Here is a 19,339-nt window from a genome sequence, read left to right on the forward strand (position 1 = left end):
CGCGGTTGCACATTCCTCGCCGTCGCAGTGTCTTTGAAACTTTAGCAAAGAGAAACACACAGATGACTGATGTGGCAGCAAACTCACATGGGGCTGTGACCCTACGTAAACCCTGACCCCTGTGGTTTGCCCCCCCCATCCCCCCATCCCCCCCCCATCTGTCCCTCAGACTGCAGAGGAGCGCATCCAACTGGCCGACATCAGAGCCAGCAGATGGTACCAGTTCAGAGTTGCAGCGGTCAATGTCCACGGGACCCGAGGCTTCACTGCACCCAGCAAACACTTCCGCTCCTCCAGAGGTTTGTGTGTATATGTATGTGTGTGTGTGAGTGTGTGGCTTTGCATTGTGTGTAAGTTCCTGTTTGACAGCCACTGCCCTCCATTTGTTCTGGGTAAGACCTTCGAACAGGTGGAGTCCGGCCAAGAGTTTTAAGACTCATTTGACCACAAAAAGCAACGTTGACGTGACGAATACTCCCTCCACATGTCGGCCAAGCTTACTTAGACTTCTTAGTTCTAAGAAATTATGATTCATGAAATGCTTTTTTTTTTTTTTTTTTTTAATTCTATTTTTCATGTCAGGCAATCGTTTCTGACCAAGTGACTGGCCCCTCTGCGTGTGTGTTTGTGTGTGTGCATTCGTGCGTTCAGTCATGTTTGCCTTTCCTGGTGTGACTCAATCAAATGACTCAATCAACAGCAGCCAATTGTTTATGACTGCGGCGTAATTGGTAAAACCAAACGTAGATGAATCACTTTTGACAGTTTGGATGGGCTTTACGCTGCTTTGATGCTTTCAAAACCCAACTGCAAAATTAAACCACTAAATTATTTCACGTACCTTGTTATCCACAATTTTTTTTAAGTGCAGGCCTCCCCACCAGAGTTTCTACGAATTCACTCTGGGGACTTCATAAAATTTATGCTGATGCCAGGCAGACTGCTGCAGGAACGGAGAAAGCGACCGAGTCTGCACATTACTGCGCTACAAGAGGATCCTCAGTTCTGTCTTCAAAGGAGGGGGTTTCCCCTCTTTACAGTCATATAAAATGTAATAAGTCTGAATTAGTCCTAATATAGCAGGTTTCAAATGAATGCAAGTGTTGTCTTGCTCCCAGAGAACGTGACGTAACCGAGGCGCATTTCAGATCCGAGCCACAGATTAGCAAACGAGCTGCGATGGCATCCTGTGTTACCGCCTCACTCTCAATTACCACACTTTCTCAATCGCCCCGTTGTGCCGCACATGGCATCTGTTACGGACAGTTGTTTTGCGGTTCCTGGGAATTACAGATTTTGAAAATATATCATTGCGTCTCGATTTCATCTGATTGGAATCAGATCGCGAACATTTGTTTGGCGTGTGAGGAGAAAACCACGTGCCCAGCAGTTATGTCCTTCACACACACTGCGAGGACGACTTCATGATTTATGTAATATATACTGCACATCGGTGTATTCATGTATGTACGAAGGCGTTCCTGAGCGAAGTGTCAGCAGATGTCCTTGTTATATTCTGCCAAAAAAGTAGAATCAGTGCCAAATGCAGAGTGTGTTTGTGTTTGGTAGTATGTTGACCTGTCCTGTCAAACCTTCATCGTACATTTTGCTCCCCAGAGCAAATCTGGGCCTCTGTCAGACAGACAGCGGGTGGGAAAGGAATCCTGCTGCATGGATGGAAACCCATCTCCAATCAGGCCAATCAGAGCCAGAACATTGATAGATTGATGAGAGCTGTCAGGGGTTTGATGAACTCCCGGCAGATCTGTCAAGCCGTTGTTATTTACATAGTGCAGCTAAGTCATCTGAATGCAATTTTGCACCACTAGACTTTGTCAGGGCAATTTGTAGGAACCGACTGCTTATTTATCTTGCGCAGCCCACATCAGCTGGTATGGTGAACCGATGTGTCCAATTGGTATTTGGACTGGATTAAATGTGTTTCAGGTGGAAGAGGGCAGAGGAGAAGGAGAGCCAACCAGGCTGCGGCGTGAATCATTTTCTCATTACAGGATCGCTCCCAATAGTCTGGCGTCTGGCATGTGGCCCTGCCAGTCCTCCTGCAACCAGGCTGACATCAGCAGCCAGCAGCAGGCTGGGTCACAGCACATATGGATAGGTTCAGAACCAGCTTTCCACACACACACACACACACACACACACACACTCATATGAGTTTGAGTACAGGAATGTTGAGTGTGCAGCCAAAGAGAGCAGCATGTGTTTGTTAACCCCTAACCTGCACTCACGGTCCTGCAGAACGCTGTCACGGACATGACATGACACCTGTCATAACACCTCATGGCAGACAGTCGGTGCAGGACTAATTACTTTACACAGCGCCGTACTTGTCCCGTCCCTCCTCAGCTGCGGTGGTGAAAGGTTCCCCGGCCTGTAAAACAAAAACCTTCTACCTGAAATAATCTTGGACTAAGATTCGTCACAGACAAGAGGCAGTCGCTCCTCGCTCACCGTGTTCCTCCATAAATGCTCACAGGTGTATTAAATTCTTCCTTTTTTTTCCCCCCCCGTTGCCGTGTCTTCAGATCCGTCCGCCCCTCCCGGACCCACCAGTCTGCGCGTTACCAACGTGACGCTGGGCGAAGACGGCTCGGTCACCGCTCGGCTCAACTGGACCCTGCCAGAAGAACCCGACATTCCCATCCATCATTACAAAGTGTTCTGGAGCTGGACCGTGCCCACCAAGTCCATGGTGCCATCCAAGAAGAAAAGGAGAAAGACCACCAATGGGGTAATCTTCTTACGCTGTCTTAGTGATGTGTTCTTTTCCGTCCCTTTATCCTCTTTCTAAGACCCAACTGAGATTATTTCAGCGTTTTTTTTTTCCCCCTCCAGCCTCAATATGTCTCTCTAAATATGCAAACAGCACTGGAGTGAAAAAGAAAAAGATAAACGCGCAGTAGGAGTAGCATTTATTTATATGTACTTGCAAGGCTATCAGTCACACACAGATGGATGCAACATGTTCTTCATTTGTTCGAATTTCCTATACTGATGAAAGAACTGTTAAACATAGTTTGGAATTTAAAGAAAACACATTAAGTGTGATGAATAGCTGTGTTTATGCTGATTAATCATTTCAGGACTGATTTTTCTGAGCTATTTCAGTTTGTGTTGTCCTTTTTTTCTCGCCAGAAATACTCATTCGTTTTCTCTTTCTTTGGCTTTGATTAGAAAACTGTTGTTTCAGAAGTGTTGTTTGTTTTTTATTGGTTTTATTTTTTCAACCACAATTCTCAGTAGGCTCAAAAGAATTGAGTGTCTACATAACTGTACTTAAAATTCCTAACCTGAGGAAACATTCTGTAATAGTGACATAAATATAGTGCTTAAATGAGGGTCCCCCGATTCCCGTGAATAAGGCTCTTGTTATTTCTTGAAGCAGTTTAGTTTTCACCTTGGAATATTCACAACTTTTGGCTCCTGCCAAAAAAAAAAGAGGGTTTATAACCTTTTATTTGACACGTTACAGACAAACGCCTTGCTTTCTCTCACAAAGAAACATACAAGCGAGTTACATAAGCTTACAGTTCTCAACTTGGAAAATTCGTAAACTCACAGACTTTTAGTTTCCTCTTGAAGTAAAAAAAACATGATTGAACTGGTGCACTGGGTCCATGAGCTTGTATAAATTAATCATCGACTCTCCTCAAAACTCACTTATATGCGCATAACTAAATGCATTTGGTGTTTTAAAAGTTGTAACTTTTACAAAATAAGCGAGAGGACTGGACATACAGAGCATGTGTCCCAGGGCCTGTGAGAGACTCCAGCAGAAAGACAGATTGTCTAGACAGTCCCCGCACACCTTTATGGAGTCTTCTCCTGAATTAGCTTTAGAAATGCGTTGCAGATGTAGCGCGCAGTCGATAGAGGTGGGAGACACCAGACACCTATTGACACATGTACTACTGGTTTCCACTTTGGCACCTCGGGGCTTTGAAAGCAGCCTGCTGGTTGAAGAATGTCAAAACACGGCACAGTCAATAACAAGAACTCATCAAGTTCACGCTGCTGGAGGAATGCTGCAAGTTAAACACGGCGAAGAAGCCCTGGGAGGCTCTGATAACACGGCTCTCTCTCTCATAAGGCCCCGAAGGCTATCTCTTCCCCGCCGTCCCTTCTTCCTCCGCTCCACATGTGTTCTCAATAAGCAGGGCTTTCCCACAGGCCCGCGCTGGCCGGGGGCCGAGCCGGGCTGCCGCGACGGCTGGTACAGTAACGCCGGGGCTTTGAGGAGGAGGCTCGAGTGTCGGTGTGGTAATGCATAAAATGCCAACGTGCAGAGTGTGTTTCTATGCTGTCGCAGGGCCAGAGCTGGGTGGAGCTGGAGGGGCTGCAGCAGAACAGCAGTTACACCGTGGAGCTGCAGGCTGTCACATACTGGGGACAGGTGCGCCTGAAGAGCTCCAAGGCTTCTCTCCACTTCACCACCCACCAGAATAATGAATCAGGTAACCATCGCTGCTTCCACTGTACCGTCCCCTCAGCTTTGACAACCCTGTGTGGTATTGATTTTTTTTTTTTTTTTTTTAGTTTTGGCAAGGCTCTGTCCGCCAGTCAGTGAAATCCACTTTTAAAATTTCGAGTCTGATTTCGGTGAGCCTCCTAATTATCCTTATGTGGCCCCGTGCGTTTGTGTCGTTTAGAGAACAAATCCCTTCCTCGTGTAGCAATATCGCCATGCACAACAATGGATTAAGACAATCCTGTTTTGTTAAAAATTATATCCTGCTCAAGTACATCCCCATAAAGCTTCTAGCATAGTAGCTCGTAGAAATGTTGCCATGTTTACAGAACCCATCAGTGTTGTAAACCACCCACTCAGAAAGTGATATAACTGCGGTGATCTGGCGAACCGAACAGGTCAGATTTGGACCCACTCGCAGGGTCACGCAGAACCCGGAGTCAAACAAAAGCTGGCCGTAACTGCAGCTCTCTGATTGCACATCTATACAAGATTGGCTGAAGCGGCTGAGCAGAATCCGCTTTTGTTTTTGTTTGTTTGCTCTTCATAAAAGCCGAATTTAGCTAAATTACTGACAGTCTTCAGGCAAACAATCATCGCGAGGATTGCAAAACGCATGAATGGCCAAGATATGATGACAGCACATCTGCAATCATTTGGAGCTTTGAGTATTCGGGATAATTTAGGAAGCACAGGCTGAATGTTTTTTTTTTTTCTTTTTAGTTTTGTTTCTTTTGCAAGCATTGTCGTCGAGTAAATTGAACCTCCAGCCTTGACAGTGCTCGCGGTGTGTGTACACGTCAAGTTAAAGCACAATAATTCATGGCGACCGTTTTGTTCGCTGCGTTGTTTGCTGCTCTGATCTTACTCAGAAATTATTATGTGTTTTTGTTACCACGCTGGACCGATTGCAAGAACTGTCATATTTGAGCTATAGCAGCAAACATTTTTTTCTTTCACTTCCCAGCAAAATCAGTGCTCAAGTCGAAGAAGGAGGAGATATCCCCTCTTGGTTCCACCCTAGCCAAACGTCCTTCTGGCCCTCTGGAGGTGGGCACGCCCTTCTACCAGGACGGCCAGCTGCAGGTCCGCGTATACTGGAAGAACCGAGGAGGTGAGCACTCGATAGCACCCCGTTATGGCCATCAGTCAATAAAACCCATGTACGCTGTGATAAACTGTTAAGACTGATTCTTATTGACTTAAATGTTTGCGGATTTCTCTGAGAAACGTGATATCGGATGGCGTAAATGGAACAACGTGTCTTTTTTGTGTGTGCTGGGCGAGATGCTGTAAAGCTGCAGGTGGACTCGGTCGAGCCGAGCCACCGTTTAGCGGAGAACAGTAAACACACAGAGCCGGAGCCCTGCGATGGGATTTATTGACAGCTGCATTTAATGGATTCTCACTCTTGCATCAGCGTTGAAGCGGAGCGCTTTGTTTTACAAGACCTGATGTCATGGGGAGCAGACATGCTGCTGGACTGTAGCACCGCAAGGGGTTAAAGCCTATAGCGCCCCCCCAACCCCCATCCCCGGCAGCGTCCATTCCCAAAACCTTCTGCTAATACCAAAGTGAAAATATGGAAACCTTGAAAGCCATGCTCTCAGGGTAACCTGTCAAGTCCCATTCACTGGTCTATGTTATGTTACTAATATATGTCATCGCCCAAGCCAAACTCCACATCTTGAAGTCAAGAATGCAAACCCTGGCTGGAGGAGAGGCCTGGTGAGACACCAACTGCTGAATCAGACTGAGAGCAGGAGAGCGGAGGGGGAGAGAGAGAGGGTTGGCCCGGAGCTGTTAGCAGGGCTGGCCTGCTCTCACACAGCTGAGTGTTGCTGATGGGGATCAAGCCTGCCTGGGGAATCGCAGTGTTGCAAGTGCAGAGTTAATCCTGGTCCCGTTTCCCTTTCTGTGTGTCGTTTTGTGGTCCTGGTCTGCGGTGTGTGTGTGTGTGTGTGTGTGTGTGTGTGCGCGCCACTCGTTAGACTGAGGGATGACCCTGGCTTCGACTCCCAACAACCTGGGTTCCACTACTGTAAACATGCAGACGTGCAGATGGCCCGGAGAGCCGGGGTCTCTGGACATCTGGTTTGTGTGACAGTGAGCGGGACAGGTTAACTGAACCATGATTAAACCCTCCGTCGTTGTCTCTGTGATTCAAAGCAGCCCGGCCCCTGGGCTGTCTCCAGGAGGAGTGTACGGTGCGCACCAGCTCAGATAAAATATCGCTCGTCTGTCTGAGTCCAGACGATACGCAGCAGCGCGGCGGTGGCGGGACTTCTGAGGCTCGCTTCCAGTCGTGATTTATCCAACAACACTAAGATTCTGTTCCCTACCTGATTTCCATGTCCCAATTCTTGTTTTACATCGCGCTTCCCCTCTCTGTCAAACTCGGCTGAGCATATCTTGTTTATTTTTTTTTTCCCCAATTTCCCGCTTCCCTGTAATTCCTCTCTTCTGCTTCCAAAGAGCTCAGGGGCTTCAAGTGCCAGATCTGTGTCTAAGCCTTCAAAGGACCCCTTTTATCTCCCCACTACAACCCAGGCCCCTGCCGAGGGGTGAACATAGCACAACTCAATTATTAATCAACCAAGTATTGCACACAGTGGAATGAATAATAAATCTTGTAACATAAGATGAGGGAGATGGGCCGATAAACACAACTGATGAGTGCGTAAGAAGCTCCCGTACGTTACTGACGTGAACCTGGCTGCTGGAGTCTGCGCTCCACAGAGCCGCTCCGTCCAAGACGAGCGCCTCCACGTCAAAGCACAGACCAAACCACTCAATAAAGGCTTCATAGAACAGGAAGCTCAGGATTGATAAGCAAATATGAAGATGGAGAAGATAATACTTTTAAGTTTCTGTTTATTTTCAGAGACGTCTGTTATCGTGAAAATGCCGATTTCAGATATGGAGAGTTGTAATCTGGGAGATGTGAATCAGTTAATCATTTGAGCCTGTCAGATTGTCTTTTAATGTCATCCTAACAAAACCCTAACGCATAAACCAGGGCCCTAAATCCAGCCAGGAGTTTTATTATTCTTACCCTGCTGCATTTGTTTGATGACTAAAAACATCCCATTTACTTGACAGCACATTTTGTTTTTTGTTTTTTTTCCACAGAGTCACATTTTTATGTCTAGTAATTCTCTGGGAGCAAGTTGGCGAGCGCTGCTGAAGCACATTTGTATGTGGAAGAGGAGCTCAGGGACCATAATGTAGATCAGCTGCTAAAACCTCCGTTCCAGCGAAGCTACAGCGACTCGTTACCAGTTACTTAACAGATAATTGACACAAAACTTTGACAATCTTAAATGACCCATTGCACCGGCTTATATAAAGCAGTAAAAATAAAAAAAACCTCAGACTTTTCTCTTGGGAACACTAAATGGAATTGTTTTGGCTTTTTGGGTTAACCGATTGAATTTAGAGAAGAAAAGAGAAAGGAAGAAATTCCCACATAGATAGGCCACTTTTGTTGGTCAGCAATCTTGCAGCGTTTCAGTTGCCAGAACCAGCAGCGGTTGTTTTCGCTCCGTACATGGATGTGGTAATTGTTTTCAGTCGGTGAATTGTTCGTGTTTATATTGTTTTCATGCAGCGCCCAACTTTTTGTGCCTTCCTGTGCTGGTAAGAATATTTTCAGAAGCATTGTCAACACGTATTCTTTGTATAAGCATGGCTGCAGCTGCTACGAGGTGTGAATAAATAGTTTAAAGCAGAAACTGCCAAAAGGGCAGGAGACAGGCACGATAATGCAAAGTGTGAAAATTATAAAGAGGACATTAAGTGGAATTTTCTTGCTGTAAGTTGCACTGTTTTAGTAGCATTAGACCTGATTCACACACAGGTAGAAATCACTGGGGGAGGTGGGAGTCTGAGCATGGACAGAGTTTTCTGGTTATTGTACCTTTCTACATTGAAATGTGTTATCTGCCTTTCTGTAACGGCAAGACCAAGAACTAAACGGACAATTCCAGCAAGACGCTGCCGTGAAAGCCGGCTACTTCTTTGTCAGCAAGATTACATTAGCATCTATACTGTGAGGGAGAGATTGTGCGAACGTGCACGCTGAAGGCTGCAGAAATCTCACAGCCTGAGAAAGCTGTTGCACAAATAAGCCTGAAGAAAATCGTTGTGGCAAAAAAAAAAAAAAAAAAGACTTTCAAAGAAATTTCAGCTTTTTCATTAGAGGCGTTGCCAAGAAAAAGATACTCGAGCATCTCTGCAGTAAAACAAAGGGGAAAACACATCAGAGCTTTACGCCCCTGGTTTGAAATGGCGAGTTTCACTATCATTTGAATTTGATCTAAAAGTATTGATAAAGTGTGCAACCTACTGGGAATGAACTGTTTTGTTTTCCGCCTCACACCATCACACCGCCTCCACCAAAAGATGTTATTTACCAGCGCAGCACTGAGCAACACGAGCTCCACATCTTCCCTGCCCTTTGACCCCCCCCACCATTCAAGTGCCGAACGCCGTCACGCTGCTCTGCACTCCTCTGTTCGTCTCCCAGATGCATGCTCCTCACTGATGTGGGAAGTGGCGTACTGTACACGCCTCGCGTCTAATGCAGTTGACATTTAAAGTACCGTTGAAAGTCAAAACATGGAGTTTAAAACTTCCATACTTTAAAATGTGTAACAGTATACTTGGTGGTGATACATTCAAATGGAAATAATGTGAGCTTTTTTTTGTCAAAACTTGAATTAAAGGCATGTCCTTGTATATTTTTATGTGTATAACTCCTGCACTTAGCTTGCAGGGCCGTCCTCATGTGGAGTATGTTTGCATTTATTAAGATATAAAAAAAAATACATGAAATCTGAGTAGTTTTTTTTTCTTCTTCCCCCTCAGTGAAACGGTGCAATCATTCTTCTTATTCTTTGTCTCCAGATCCCTCCGTGAGTCGCTACCACGTCCAGTGGATGCCGGAGCACTGCAGCCAAAACGAAACCCGGGGACCGGAGAAATCCGTCACGCAGGTCAGCATCCCCCCCCATCGGCAACTCCCAGCTCGGGGCTCCGCTTTCAGAGAGCGGCGCGCAGAGCCACGGCTTGATCAGCGGCTCGGTGCTATGCGAAGCACGTGCCTAACCTTTTGTCTGGTGTTTAGAAAAGGACAACTCGGCTAAAGGAAACGGCTCCGCCGAGTGAACCCGAAACCCCCGCAGCACCGGGCTCGCACCGGGCAGATCACTGGTGGCTGTTGTTTTGAATATTATGAGTCAGTCGTGCGGTCAGGCATGTGGTGTGTTGGCCAATAAAACGCATTTACTTAAACAATGTTTCCCGGAATGGCGGGGGTGTTGTTGGGGGGGGATCGTTCACCTCCAGTGGCCCCGGCCGGGCTGCTGCGTGGGGCTTTGTTGCAGGATGCAATAGTGTCTGTCTGTGCGCGGGTCTGGGTGTGCGGGGCCGTGGGGGTAGAGGCTCGCTGCCTGGCCTCGGCCTGATGCGGCGTGGCAGAGACCTGGCAGTCAACACATTCTTGGGGAAGCGGCGCCGTGGTTGCTAGGAAATATACGTCCATTTCTATAGATTACCACAAAGGATTCCAGGCCGGCGCTTTTATGTGAGCGCAGCGCCTCATTCACTTTTAATCAAAGCCGTTTCATATCAGAGAGAATATACACACACACCCATACCCGGGGGACTGCCTATTAATGTAAGCCCTCTATTACTGCATGGTCTGAATCCACTAGTCAGCTGGATTTTTTTTCTTTTTTTTTTTGTTTCCTCGAAGAGAGAGACGAGAAAATCATTTTTCCTTAAGATCAATAAATGATTAAAGTTCAAAACGAATGTAAAGTGCATCACTGCCGCGCAGCATTCATTAGCCTGGACGTTGCTGCTATTCTCATCGTAAATTACACATCAACACGGCTCCGCCGCTTCTCCTTATTCAAACTCCTCTCGTGTTTATGCTACAGTTACAAGCTATGGAAAGCCGTTATATCACTGTTAGAATATGAGGACGGGGTTCTTCCACCCCTAACATGTGAGCGCTGGGTAATGTGGGCCATGCTCCTGGAGCCTGAGCGGGGAACGTGATCCGCCCCGGCGCCGTGTATTTAATTATCTCCCGAGCTCCGCGGGACCTGACCCGGGCGACACGTCAAAGTCATCAGGACTGAATAATGTGCTTCTCCCCGCTCAGGAGAACTACATCAACCTCCCGGGCCTGCTGTTCTCCTGCAAGTACAAAGTCACCGTTCACATGCTGAAGTCCAAGAGACGCTCCAAGGACGAGAGCACCACCTTCCTCACCCCATCCTGCGCCACCATCCGGAGCAAGACTCACAAACACATCCCCTGCCCCGGGGAGGGAGGTGAGCGCTCAGCCGTTTGACACCTAGAGGTCAGCTCGCATTGATCCACAACAATGCAAACACAGTAATTAGATACCCCGGCATGGCGTAATTATGATGATGGATAAAATCTATACCGGGTGAAAAGAAGAGGCTGTGAGATATTCTTGGCGGCTAAAGCTGAGAGCGCTCTGAAAATCTTGGCACAGAACTCAATGTCAAAGTTTTTTTTTTTTTTAACAAATGAATCACCAGGAAATATAACAAGCCATTTATTACTGTGTGGTTCGAGAACAACATGCAAGGTTTTTTTTCTATATTTTGGCAAAGCTGTGAAGAGAGTTTCCTCTTATTTGAGTGGTGTCAGTTTCCTCATCCAAAAAATGAAGTATTATTCAATATATGAAACCGTCTCCGCTGGTATTAATACCGCCTTTCTGTTAACAGCTCCGGGCCTTCCAAAAGTTTTGGCGAAGCCGGAGAATCTCACCGCTTCCTTCTCCATCAATGAGGGAAACATCACCGGCAACTTCCTGTGGCGAGTGTCGAGGGTCGCCCCCCACCAGCGGATCACAGGCTTCCAGGTCACCTGGGCCGAGATCACCACTGAGAGCCGGCAAAACAGCCTGCCGAACAGCATCATCTCCCAGTCCCAGATCCTGCCGCCGGTACGTTTGTTCTAGGGTCAAAGAGGATTTTATTTTTCTGTGCTAACAGCTTCACACTAAAGGCCATGTAGTTTAGTTTTTTTTTCCTCTCTGATACCACAGGGGGCCTTTCTTTGTCACATACAGTAGGAATCCTCTTATCCTCTGCAGCAGGACAAAACACTCCGTCTTCAGCTTTTCAATTTGCGACAGCTGTCAGAGGTGGCGGTGATTTGAGGATAACGCCGCCGTGGCCTCTTTGCATGAATCTTGTGATAAGCGGAGGCACGTGAACCGACGCCGGGACTGATCTGAGGCGGTGTTGTGTCCTGCTGCAAGTCCTCCTCCTCCTCCCTTTTCATGTGCCTTCACGTCTTCCCTCTTTCATCCACCCGTGCGTGCGTACGTGCGCGCTCAGAAAAAAAAGAAGCCGCTCTTTGACATAATCTGCTCCATCAACAACACGTTCTGCCTATCTGCACCTCCCAGCCCCGAGAGCTCGTCTATAAATAAAACCACCCACCGCACTCTTTATCAAGCTGGCAGCGAGCAGAGAGGCAGCCAGCCTTCTGAAAACAAAGTCTTTGTTTTTGTCTGCGGCTCGCGCAAAGACAGTCACACTCCCGTGTTTCACAGATCATTCAAATTAAAGCGCTTGTCAAGTTGCAAAAAAGGCGTGCTCGGTTGTATTTCGGCTGATTGCGTGTCTTCCCCGCCGCTCCCCTCCCTCCCTCCCTCTCCCGGCAGGATCATAACTTGCTGGTGGTGTCGAATCTGCGGCCGTCCACCTACTACAGGCTGGAGGTGCAAGTCATCACGACCGGCGGGGAGGGCCCCGCCACCGTCAAGACCTTCCAGACCCCGAGCATACTGCCCGTCATACAGCATCGTAAGTACTGTCAGCTGCTGACACGCCGAATTACTGATGTGGTCAGAGGACAAAAACAGACCAGGGAATCAACACCCTGAAACATTTTACAGTTAAAAAGCGTAATGAAAACACACATGGATGTTAGAGCTCACTCCTCCAGAGGAGAGATTCACTTTCTGATGGGTTTGGGGAGAGAGGAGGAGGAGGAGGAGGGAGGGGAGGGGCTTCAGATGAACAGGCTTTGTCCACACAGGTCCAGCAGGGAGTTAAGATAAGGACAAGATGAAGTGTCTTATTCCGATTAGTGATTACTGCGGTTTTGGCATCGATTTTTATGTGATTAGCATCATTGAGAGTTTGATGTCTTTCCTTCTGGGTGTAATTTGACTAATAAACCCTTCATGAGACATTTTTTCATCACCGTTTTCTGACGTCTGCTAATGGTCTTCTTGAGATCTTTCTTCAAAGCTTGAAGTTGTCATCCGAGTCAATGTGCTTATTTTTTTTTCCTGACGAGCGCCGAATAACAAACTAGATCCCGGTCTGACGTCACCGCAATAAATAAAAGTCTACAGTCCGTCTGCGGTTTTTACTTTAGTGTAGCGAGAAAACACCCAGCTTTTCTGAAATGTCAAACAATTTGTTGGAAATAAGGACGACAGCGGTCCTGAGTGAAGCCTCAGGGGGGCGCTGGGCGGGCCGGGGTCCTCCAGGACGCTGTCATTTTGGCCATAACTGATGTACAGAATAGTCTTGTCTATTACCACATTCCAGTTAACCTAAAACAATAAATTCTGAGACAATACCGCTTTCATGTGCAGAGTAACTTATGTTGCAAATACAACCGGCACCAAACTACAATATGCTCAAGATAAATGGTTCCTTCTCACCATCCGACCCACATTTCATCAGTCTGAAACCTGGATGAGGAGATTACAAGCCGACTGTTTAAAAATCAGCATGATCTCCTTGTAAGAGATTCTCAGACCGTTCGACTTCTTCAGCTCGTAGATGTCAGTGTGAGACGCATTAAAGGTGAAAAGACTGTTAATGCTTTTACACTCGGTTTCATCCTTCCAGCTCAGGATTGCATTCAGAGAGAGACTGCAGCTATTATCTACAATTAAAACTAGTCATTCTGTCAACTCTTAAAATCTAGACTCTTGAATAGTTTTGAGACATGATAAATAAAGATTCAAGTGACAGTGAACTCATCAAACGGATTTATTGTCTCCTCTCTGACTCTTTCTTTTAGAATTCACAAAAGACAGAAAGTCAAGAAAGCCGTGTCAGATACTGCTTTCATCAGCCAAGGACAAGCATGTTTTTATAACATTTGATCTTGTCGATTATGATTTACCTTCAGACATCACTGTTTTCATGCTTCAGAATGCTTTGTGTGTTTCAAGTCTCCCACAGGCTCAGAAGTTTGAATTAGCTGAGAAAGTTTCCAGTAAATTTCAGTCAGCTCGAGTTGCCAGTTTCAGGTTTGTTGACACGATTCATGTAAATAAAACCCGGAGTTGTTGAACCTGCTCATTGTCAGAAAGTATTTCATAGGAAGGCCACACAAGGTAAGAACCAAAGAAAATAAAGTGAAATCTGGCGAAGTTCAATATGTGACAAGGGAATAGTTTTCTGTTTGAAAGGATATTCTGATTGTAAACAACTAAAAACAGCATGATCTGTCCTCCTCTGCTCTCTGTACTGCTTCATCCAGTCCAGTGTTACTGGATCTGACTCCAAAGCAGGGTGACACACACACGCGATAGTGATTTAAGGTCGCTACTTAGCCAAACTACCCTGAGAAAGCTGAAATCATGAACATTTCTGATATGAAGCGATAGTGTAACTCAGCTGATTACGTTTATCAGCGAAAGCATGAAGCAAAACAGCGACGCAGCTTCAGTTCCCATCACTTATTACCAGGGTGGGATTTGTGATTAAAGTGGAGCGTGGGAAATCATATAAAAGTGCAACAAATAGCAGGTCAAAATAATGATGATTTAGTTTAAATAAATATATTGAAACACAAAACTTCACATCTTTATGCTTCTGTTCAAATGATCATGTATCAGGATCTGACTGCAGAGTGACAATAAGGTTTATAATCAGAAAAATCTTCCAGCTAGCAAACATTTCAGACTCCAGCACAGAACAAAGCAAACAACAGAAACTGTAAAGTGTGTGCATATCGTGTGAGTCACTAACATTTCTTTATTCAAGTACATTTGTGTTTTTTTTTCTCCTCCCGTCTGCTGGTGAAGCAGCTTTGATCACTATGAAGGGCGGGAATAAAGGCAGTAATCCACTCTGCTTCTCTACTAAGATCTAACCCCCTCAAGTGTTTCTCTCGCAAGCCTTTGAATAAGTGTGTGTATGTGTGTGTGTTTCCAGGACCCAGACTGCGGCAGCACCACTCCCACCACCAGAAGCCGTCGGTAGAGAGGCACTGAGCCTGCGGGTCGAGGCGAACCCGACGGGGGAGACGTACCGGTGGCCCTCTGCTCGCTCCTGTCTGTCAGCGAAGGAATGTGTGGAACCAAACAGAAACGCCGCGCACCAGACCATGAACTGACCCCCCCCCTCCAGCGCCCCCCCACCCCCACCTGGCTCATGAAATATGGGTCTATCTTCTCCAGGCTCCACAACATGTCAGCTCCTCCCTCTGAACTCCTCTCCTGACTTATAAGTCACCGGACGGCTTCGTCCCGTACAGTGAAATTTATACAGCGAGCTCTCATATTTATCGCTGGTTCCTGACTCATCCCCCTCCTCCTCCTCCTCCTCCTCCTCCTCCTCCTCCTCCATTTCCCTCCCCAGCAGAATTACTGTGATCGAGCTGTCATTGTGCACAAGGAACAGACTGTTAATTTGATTCGGTCAAAATCTGAAAGCAGCACATTTTCTCTGGGATCCGGACTGAGGACGTCTTGAAAGGCCCGAACTTGTCAAAGCGAGTGTTCATTCACGAAGAAAGGAAAAGTAGAAACCCATTTATTTATTTTGTGTTTACCCATGAAAGAGGCGCTTCGGCACGCAGTCCGTACCGATGGATCATGTAACTAAAGTCGTCGTCGTCGTCTAACTCCCAGGCCTTCTCACCTAGTTCGTTGCATGTCGCCCATTTTGATTTTTTAGAACTGTAAATGAATTACCTGCTTCAAATTGTAAGCTTGTAATGGTTTTGCATGACAACCGTTAGCATTCAGTTGGCATGAGGTAACGTCTGTGTTAACTTCTTTTCGATATGTTAGCAACATTTCATTAACAGATTAACAAATAAATATATTGGAGTAATACGTAATGTTTATTAATGAAATTATCACGTGTGTGGAAACGATGAATTGTACATGTTCTTGGCTGTAGAAATATTTGTCGTGGAGCAGTCAGTGAATGTCTATATTTATTTATGTGTGTATTACAAAGTTTGGTTTGGATGTGTGTGAATGTGAATGTTTGTTTTTTTTTTTGTGTGTTTTAGTCTCAAATTTTTGAACCGACAAAAAAGGAAAAAAAAAAATCTTGTAAAGACATTTTGTAAAAATGGAATTGTAAATACAGTCTTATGTTACATGTTATTTTTCCATGGTAGAAACTGTACAAACTGCTAAGTAATAAAATAATCCTTAACCTGAGCCTGTTGCTGTTTGTTTGATGGGAGCTGCTGTGAGGAGTAAACACACACACACACACACACACACACACACACACACTCTTCCCTCCAATTTGCAAGTATTTGGCAATTAGCGTTGCTTATTTTGGCTGTGGGATCGGCCGTGGCAGAGCCGGCGTACAGCGCAGCCACTGATGGGTCCTGCAGCCGGAGACACGTGTCCTGCGAGTCCAAATAAACACGCCGGAGAGCCGACCGGCTCGGCCTTCTTCTCCTGTGTTCGAGAAGCGTTAAACGCCGCTTCTGCCCGGCGGGCTCTCGCCCTCGTAAAACGAAAAGTGCAGATGTTTACAAGAAAATAAAGCTGGAAAGTGACACTGAGAGCTAAAACCTAATGTGCCGTGTGCGAGCGTGTGACAGTTGTGTTAAAAGCTGAAGCAAACTTTCTTTGTTTTTCCTCATGTGTGGAAGTGAAAGCCTTTTAAAGCAGATATTTAGAAATTCTGAGTGCGGTGTTTCACAGCAGTTTGTCTTTAAGACATATTCTTCTAGATTCTAACACAACAGGCATTTTTACAAGTTTGCTTTTCATGCGGTTGTGTTTTACACGTCCTTCAGATTCGGTTCATTTCAAAAACACGTGAAAAACATCATGCGCGCTCGTGATCACTGGTGTTTGTTTTAATGCAATCGCATTAAAAAAAAAGCAATTAAATATCATTTTGAATGGAAAAAAACAGTTTAATAAAACACATCCTCATTCTAAAAAAAACCCTGATGAGTCATGGCTTTGCCTCAGGCTGCACGGTAATTCATCCTAATTTGATAAAAGAACAATTACTCTCCCCAGACTGCTTAAATTACCCAGATGTGCCACTAACAAAGCCTCGGTTTCCAAACTCTGCTGTTATGATTAATCAGCCTCCATTCAGTGTCATGCGTGTATCTGTGCACCAGGGCTTTGATTCCTGCATATTTGTGTGTGTGCATGTGCTTGTTTTGTTGTTTTTAAGAAAAGACGTCCAGATGTTTGAATCTGCGGTCGAGGCCTGCTCTCGTCGCCGCTCTCTTGCGGCGGGCGACAAATCACCCCGAGCCCCTCGTGTTCACACACTCAGCCTCTTCAGCCGGTCAATGCTTCGCCGCTCACTTCTCAGGGACGTTGTTTATGTACAGTTCTATTATGTCACAGGAGATTAGTTCCTCGGTCGGTGCACACTAATCCCTCTTTCTTTTTCTAGGAGCCAGGCCAGTGTTTAGCCAAGGCTCCTTTTCTGTGTCGGCCAGCCCAGCCCCTCTCTCCCCTTTTCAGGCTGTCACAGTCCCTCTACACACACACACACATACACACACACACATACAAATACCATGGCCCTCAAGTGTGAAAACCTCAAAACAAAAGGGCCTCCAGCCTTCTTTGAGGCATGTTGCAAGACGTCCAAGTCTCCGAGGACATAAAAGAAAAAGGAAAAAAATGCAACAACTAAATAATGGGCCGGTCGTCGGCACAAAAGCTTTGTCTCCGGCGTTACAAGGCCAGCGAGGGCTGATATACACTTTGCATGACATTATGTCCCTATTGTGAAAGTCAGGCAGGGGATAATGGCTTCACATTCAAACACGCATTTCTGAAAATAGAATTATTCACTTGGCCCTTGAGTCGGTTCAATATTTACCCATCTCCTGCTCGACATTAGCGCCTATTTTATTAGCGCCGCCAATGACACAGTGAGTCCTTTCAGAGCGGCACAAAGATGGGCTGTTTCTCCCACAAGTTTCCTCTGACCTCCTCGCACCCGTTCTGCAGATTAACGCTGCAGCGAGCCGTGCATCGCTATTTATCAAACCTGGGCCCTGTTTTTTTTTTTTTTTTGCGGGGCGTCCCACGATACCGGACGGAGCGGCTGTAACGTTACTCCCTAAACGGCGGCTGGAATTTTTGCGTTCCGACGATGGGCACAGGCCGAAGCTCCGCTTTGAAGTGCGGGGCAGAAAAATCCAAATGGATGGACTTCAGGTTTTTTCCCCCCCCTTTTCTGAGACGACACCCGCCGTAACCCCGACGATTCCAGAGCCCCAGATTTCACTCTCATGTGAGTTTCAGGTCAGTGAGATCACCCGGCAGATTACTACCACATGGACTAATGCACCGGCACTCCGTCAGCGTGATGAGATGGAATATATCGTCTATGAGATTGATGAGAAATAACCAGAGTGCAGAGTGTTTCCCCCCCACCATCTCGCCGCCTCCATTAGGAGAAGCGTGGTGAGAAATCTGACCTTGCCCCGGGCGGTGGCGTGTTTCTGGTTAGGCTCCGGCGAGTGGGACCGGTGCAGGGGACACATGAAAGGATCCCCCTGTCAGGCCGCAGAGATGTTCCGTCTAAAGTCTAATGAAGACCAGAACACACACACACACACACACACACACACACCCGGCCTGAGAACGCACAACGCCGCCGACTCTCTCCTGTTCTTTACAGGCCAACAAAGCCGAGGGAAGCTGACAGGCGTGTCTGTGCTGTGATTAAAAAAGTTGTATTACTGGGAAGCTGCGCCACATCCAAACACTCGTTTGTTTTTCTTTCCGCTCTCGCTCTGTTGCAACAAGTTTTTTATATATTTTTTTCTTCGGCCGATATCAGACAATACCTCCCTTTGTTCGAAGTCGATTGTCGAAGCCAAAACCTGATATATGCACATATGTCTGAGGAATGCGGCTCCTCCTCGGTAAATCTTCGATTCAGGCGCTTCAAGACACGGCTGTGCCCTCTGCCAAGCGAGAGCGTGAGCGTGAGCGCGCACGCCATGGCATCAAGTATTTAGTCTGGCGGTGAGTGTTTAGTTTAGGTGTGTCAAACTCATTTCAGTGGAAAAGCCGCATATTGGCCAGTTAAATTCTGAGAGGGCTCAACCTGCAAAATGAAATAATAATGAGAACTGTGAATATTTCAGCACAAACTGATGCAAGAAGCAACATCATAAAAAGTATAAACATAAAATTTCAACAAGATTAGGTGCTTGATTCTTCCAAAACACAGTAAAATGTCCAAAACTCTCCACTTGCACGTTAAAGAATAAGTAATCCTGTCTTGTTTTGTGCTACATTAGGTTACAAATCTACATAAAAGTCTGAAATCTCACCGTCTTAACTGTTTTTCTCAGATGTTTTGAAAAGGTTTACCCCTGCAGTGTGGCTTTGGGGCGAATGCTAATGGGAGGTCATTAATTAGAGTAATCATTTTAAGAATTTACTGTTATATTGTTTTGTTTCTGTGTTTGAAACCTCCTGATTCAGTTATAACTAATAGCATCTCATGCTGATATTTCTCATCCCAAGTAGTTTGATTGATTGATTTCCAAGGTGGTTGTTGTTTTTATGAGATACGCCTC

The 19,339-nt window shown here is 46.1% G+C and overlaps 1 protein-coding gene across 1 annotated transcript in view; it reads left to right on the forward strand.

Annotated features, from left to right (window-relative positions):
• The window catches only part of anos1 (anosmin 1), a 42,539-nt gene extending 26,571 nt beyond the window's left edge, over positions 1-15,968 (forward strand). Inside the window, exons 6-14 of the mRNA XM_030111861.1 lie at positions 170-299; positions 2,547-2,752; positions 4,331-4,475; positions 5,457-5,603; positions 9,398-9,486; positions 10,662-10,833; positions 11,260-11,480; positions 12,207-12,348; positions 14,728-15,968. Coding sequence (XP_029967721.1) covers positions 170-299; positions 2,547-2,752; positions 4,331-4,475; positions 5,457-5,603; positions 9,398-9,486; positions 10,662-10,833; positions 11,260-11,480; positions 12,207-12,348; positions 14,728-14,786 — 1,311 coding nt within the window. The 3' untranslated portion in view covers positions 14,787-15,968. The remainder of the gene's footprint in view (positions 1-169; positions 300-2,546; positions 2,753-4,330; positions 4,476-5,456; positions 5,604-9,397; positions 9,487-10,661; positions 10,834-11,259; positions 11,481-12,206; positions 12,349-14,727) is intronic.
• The last annotated feature ends 3,371 nt before the right edge of the window (positions 15,969-19,339 follow it).

This window comes from Salarias fasciatus, chromosome 16, assembly GCF_902148845.1.
Source record: "Salarias fasciatus chromosome 16, fSalaFa1.1, whole genome shotgun sequence".
Taxonomy (NCBI): Eukaryota; Metazoa; Chordata; class Actinopteri; order Blenniiformes; family Blenniidae; genus Salarias; species Salarias fasciatus.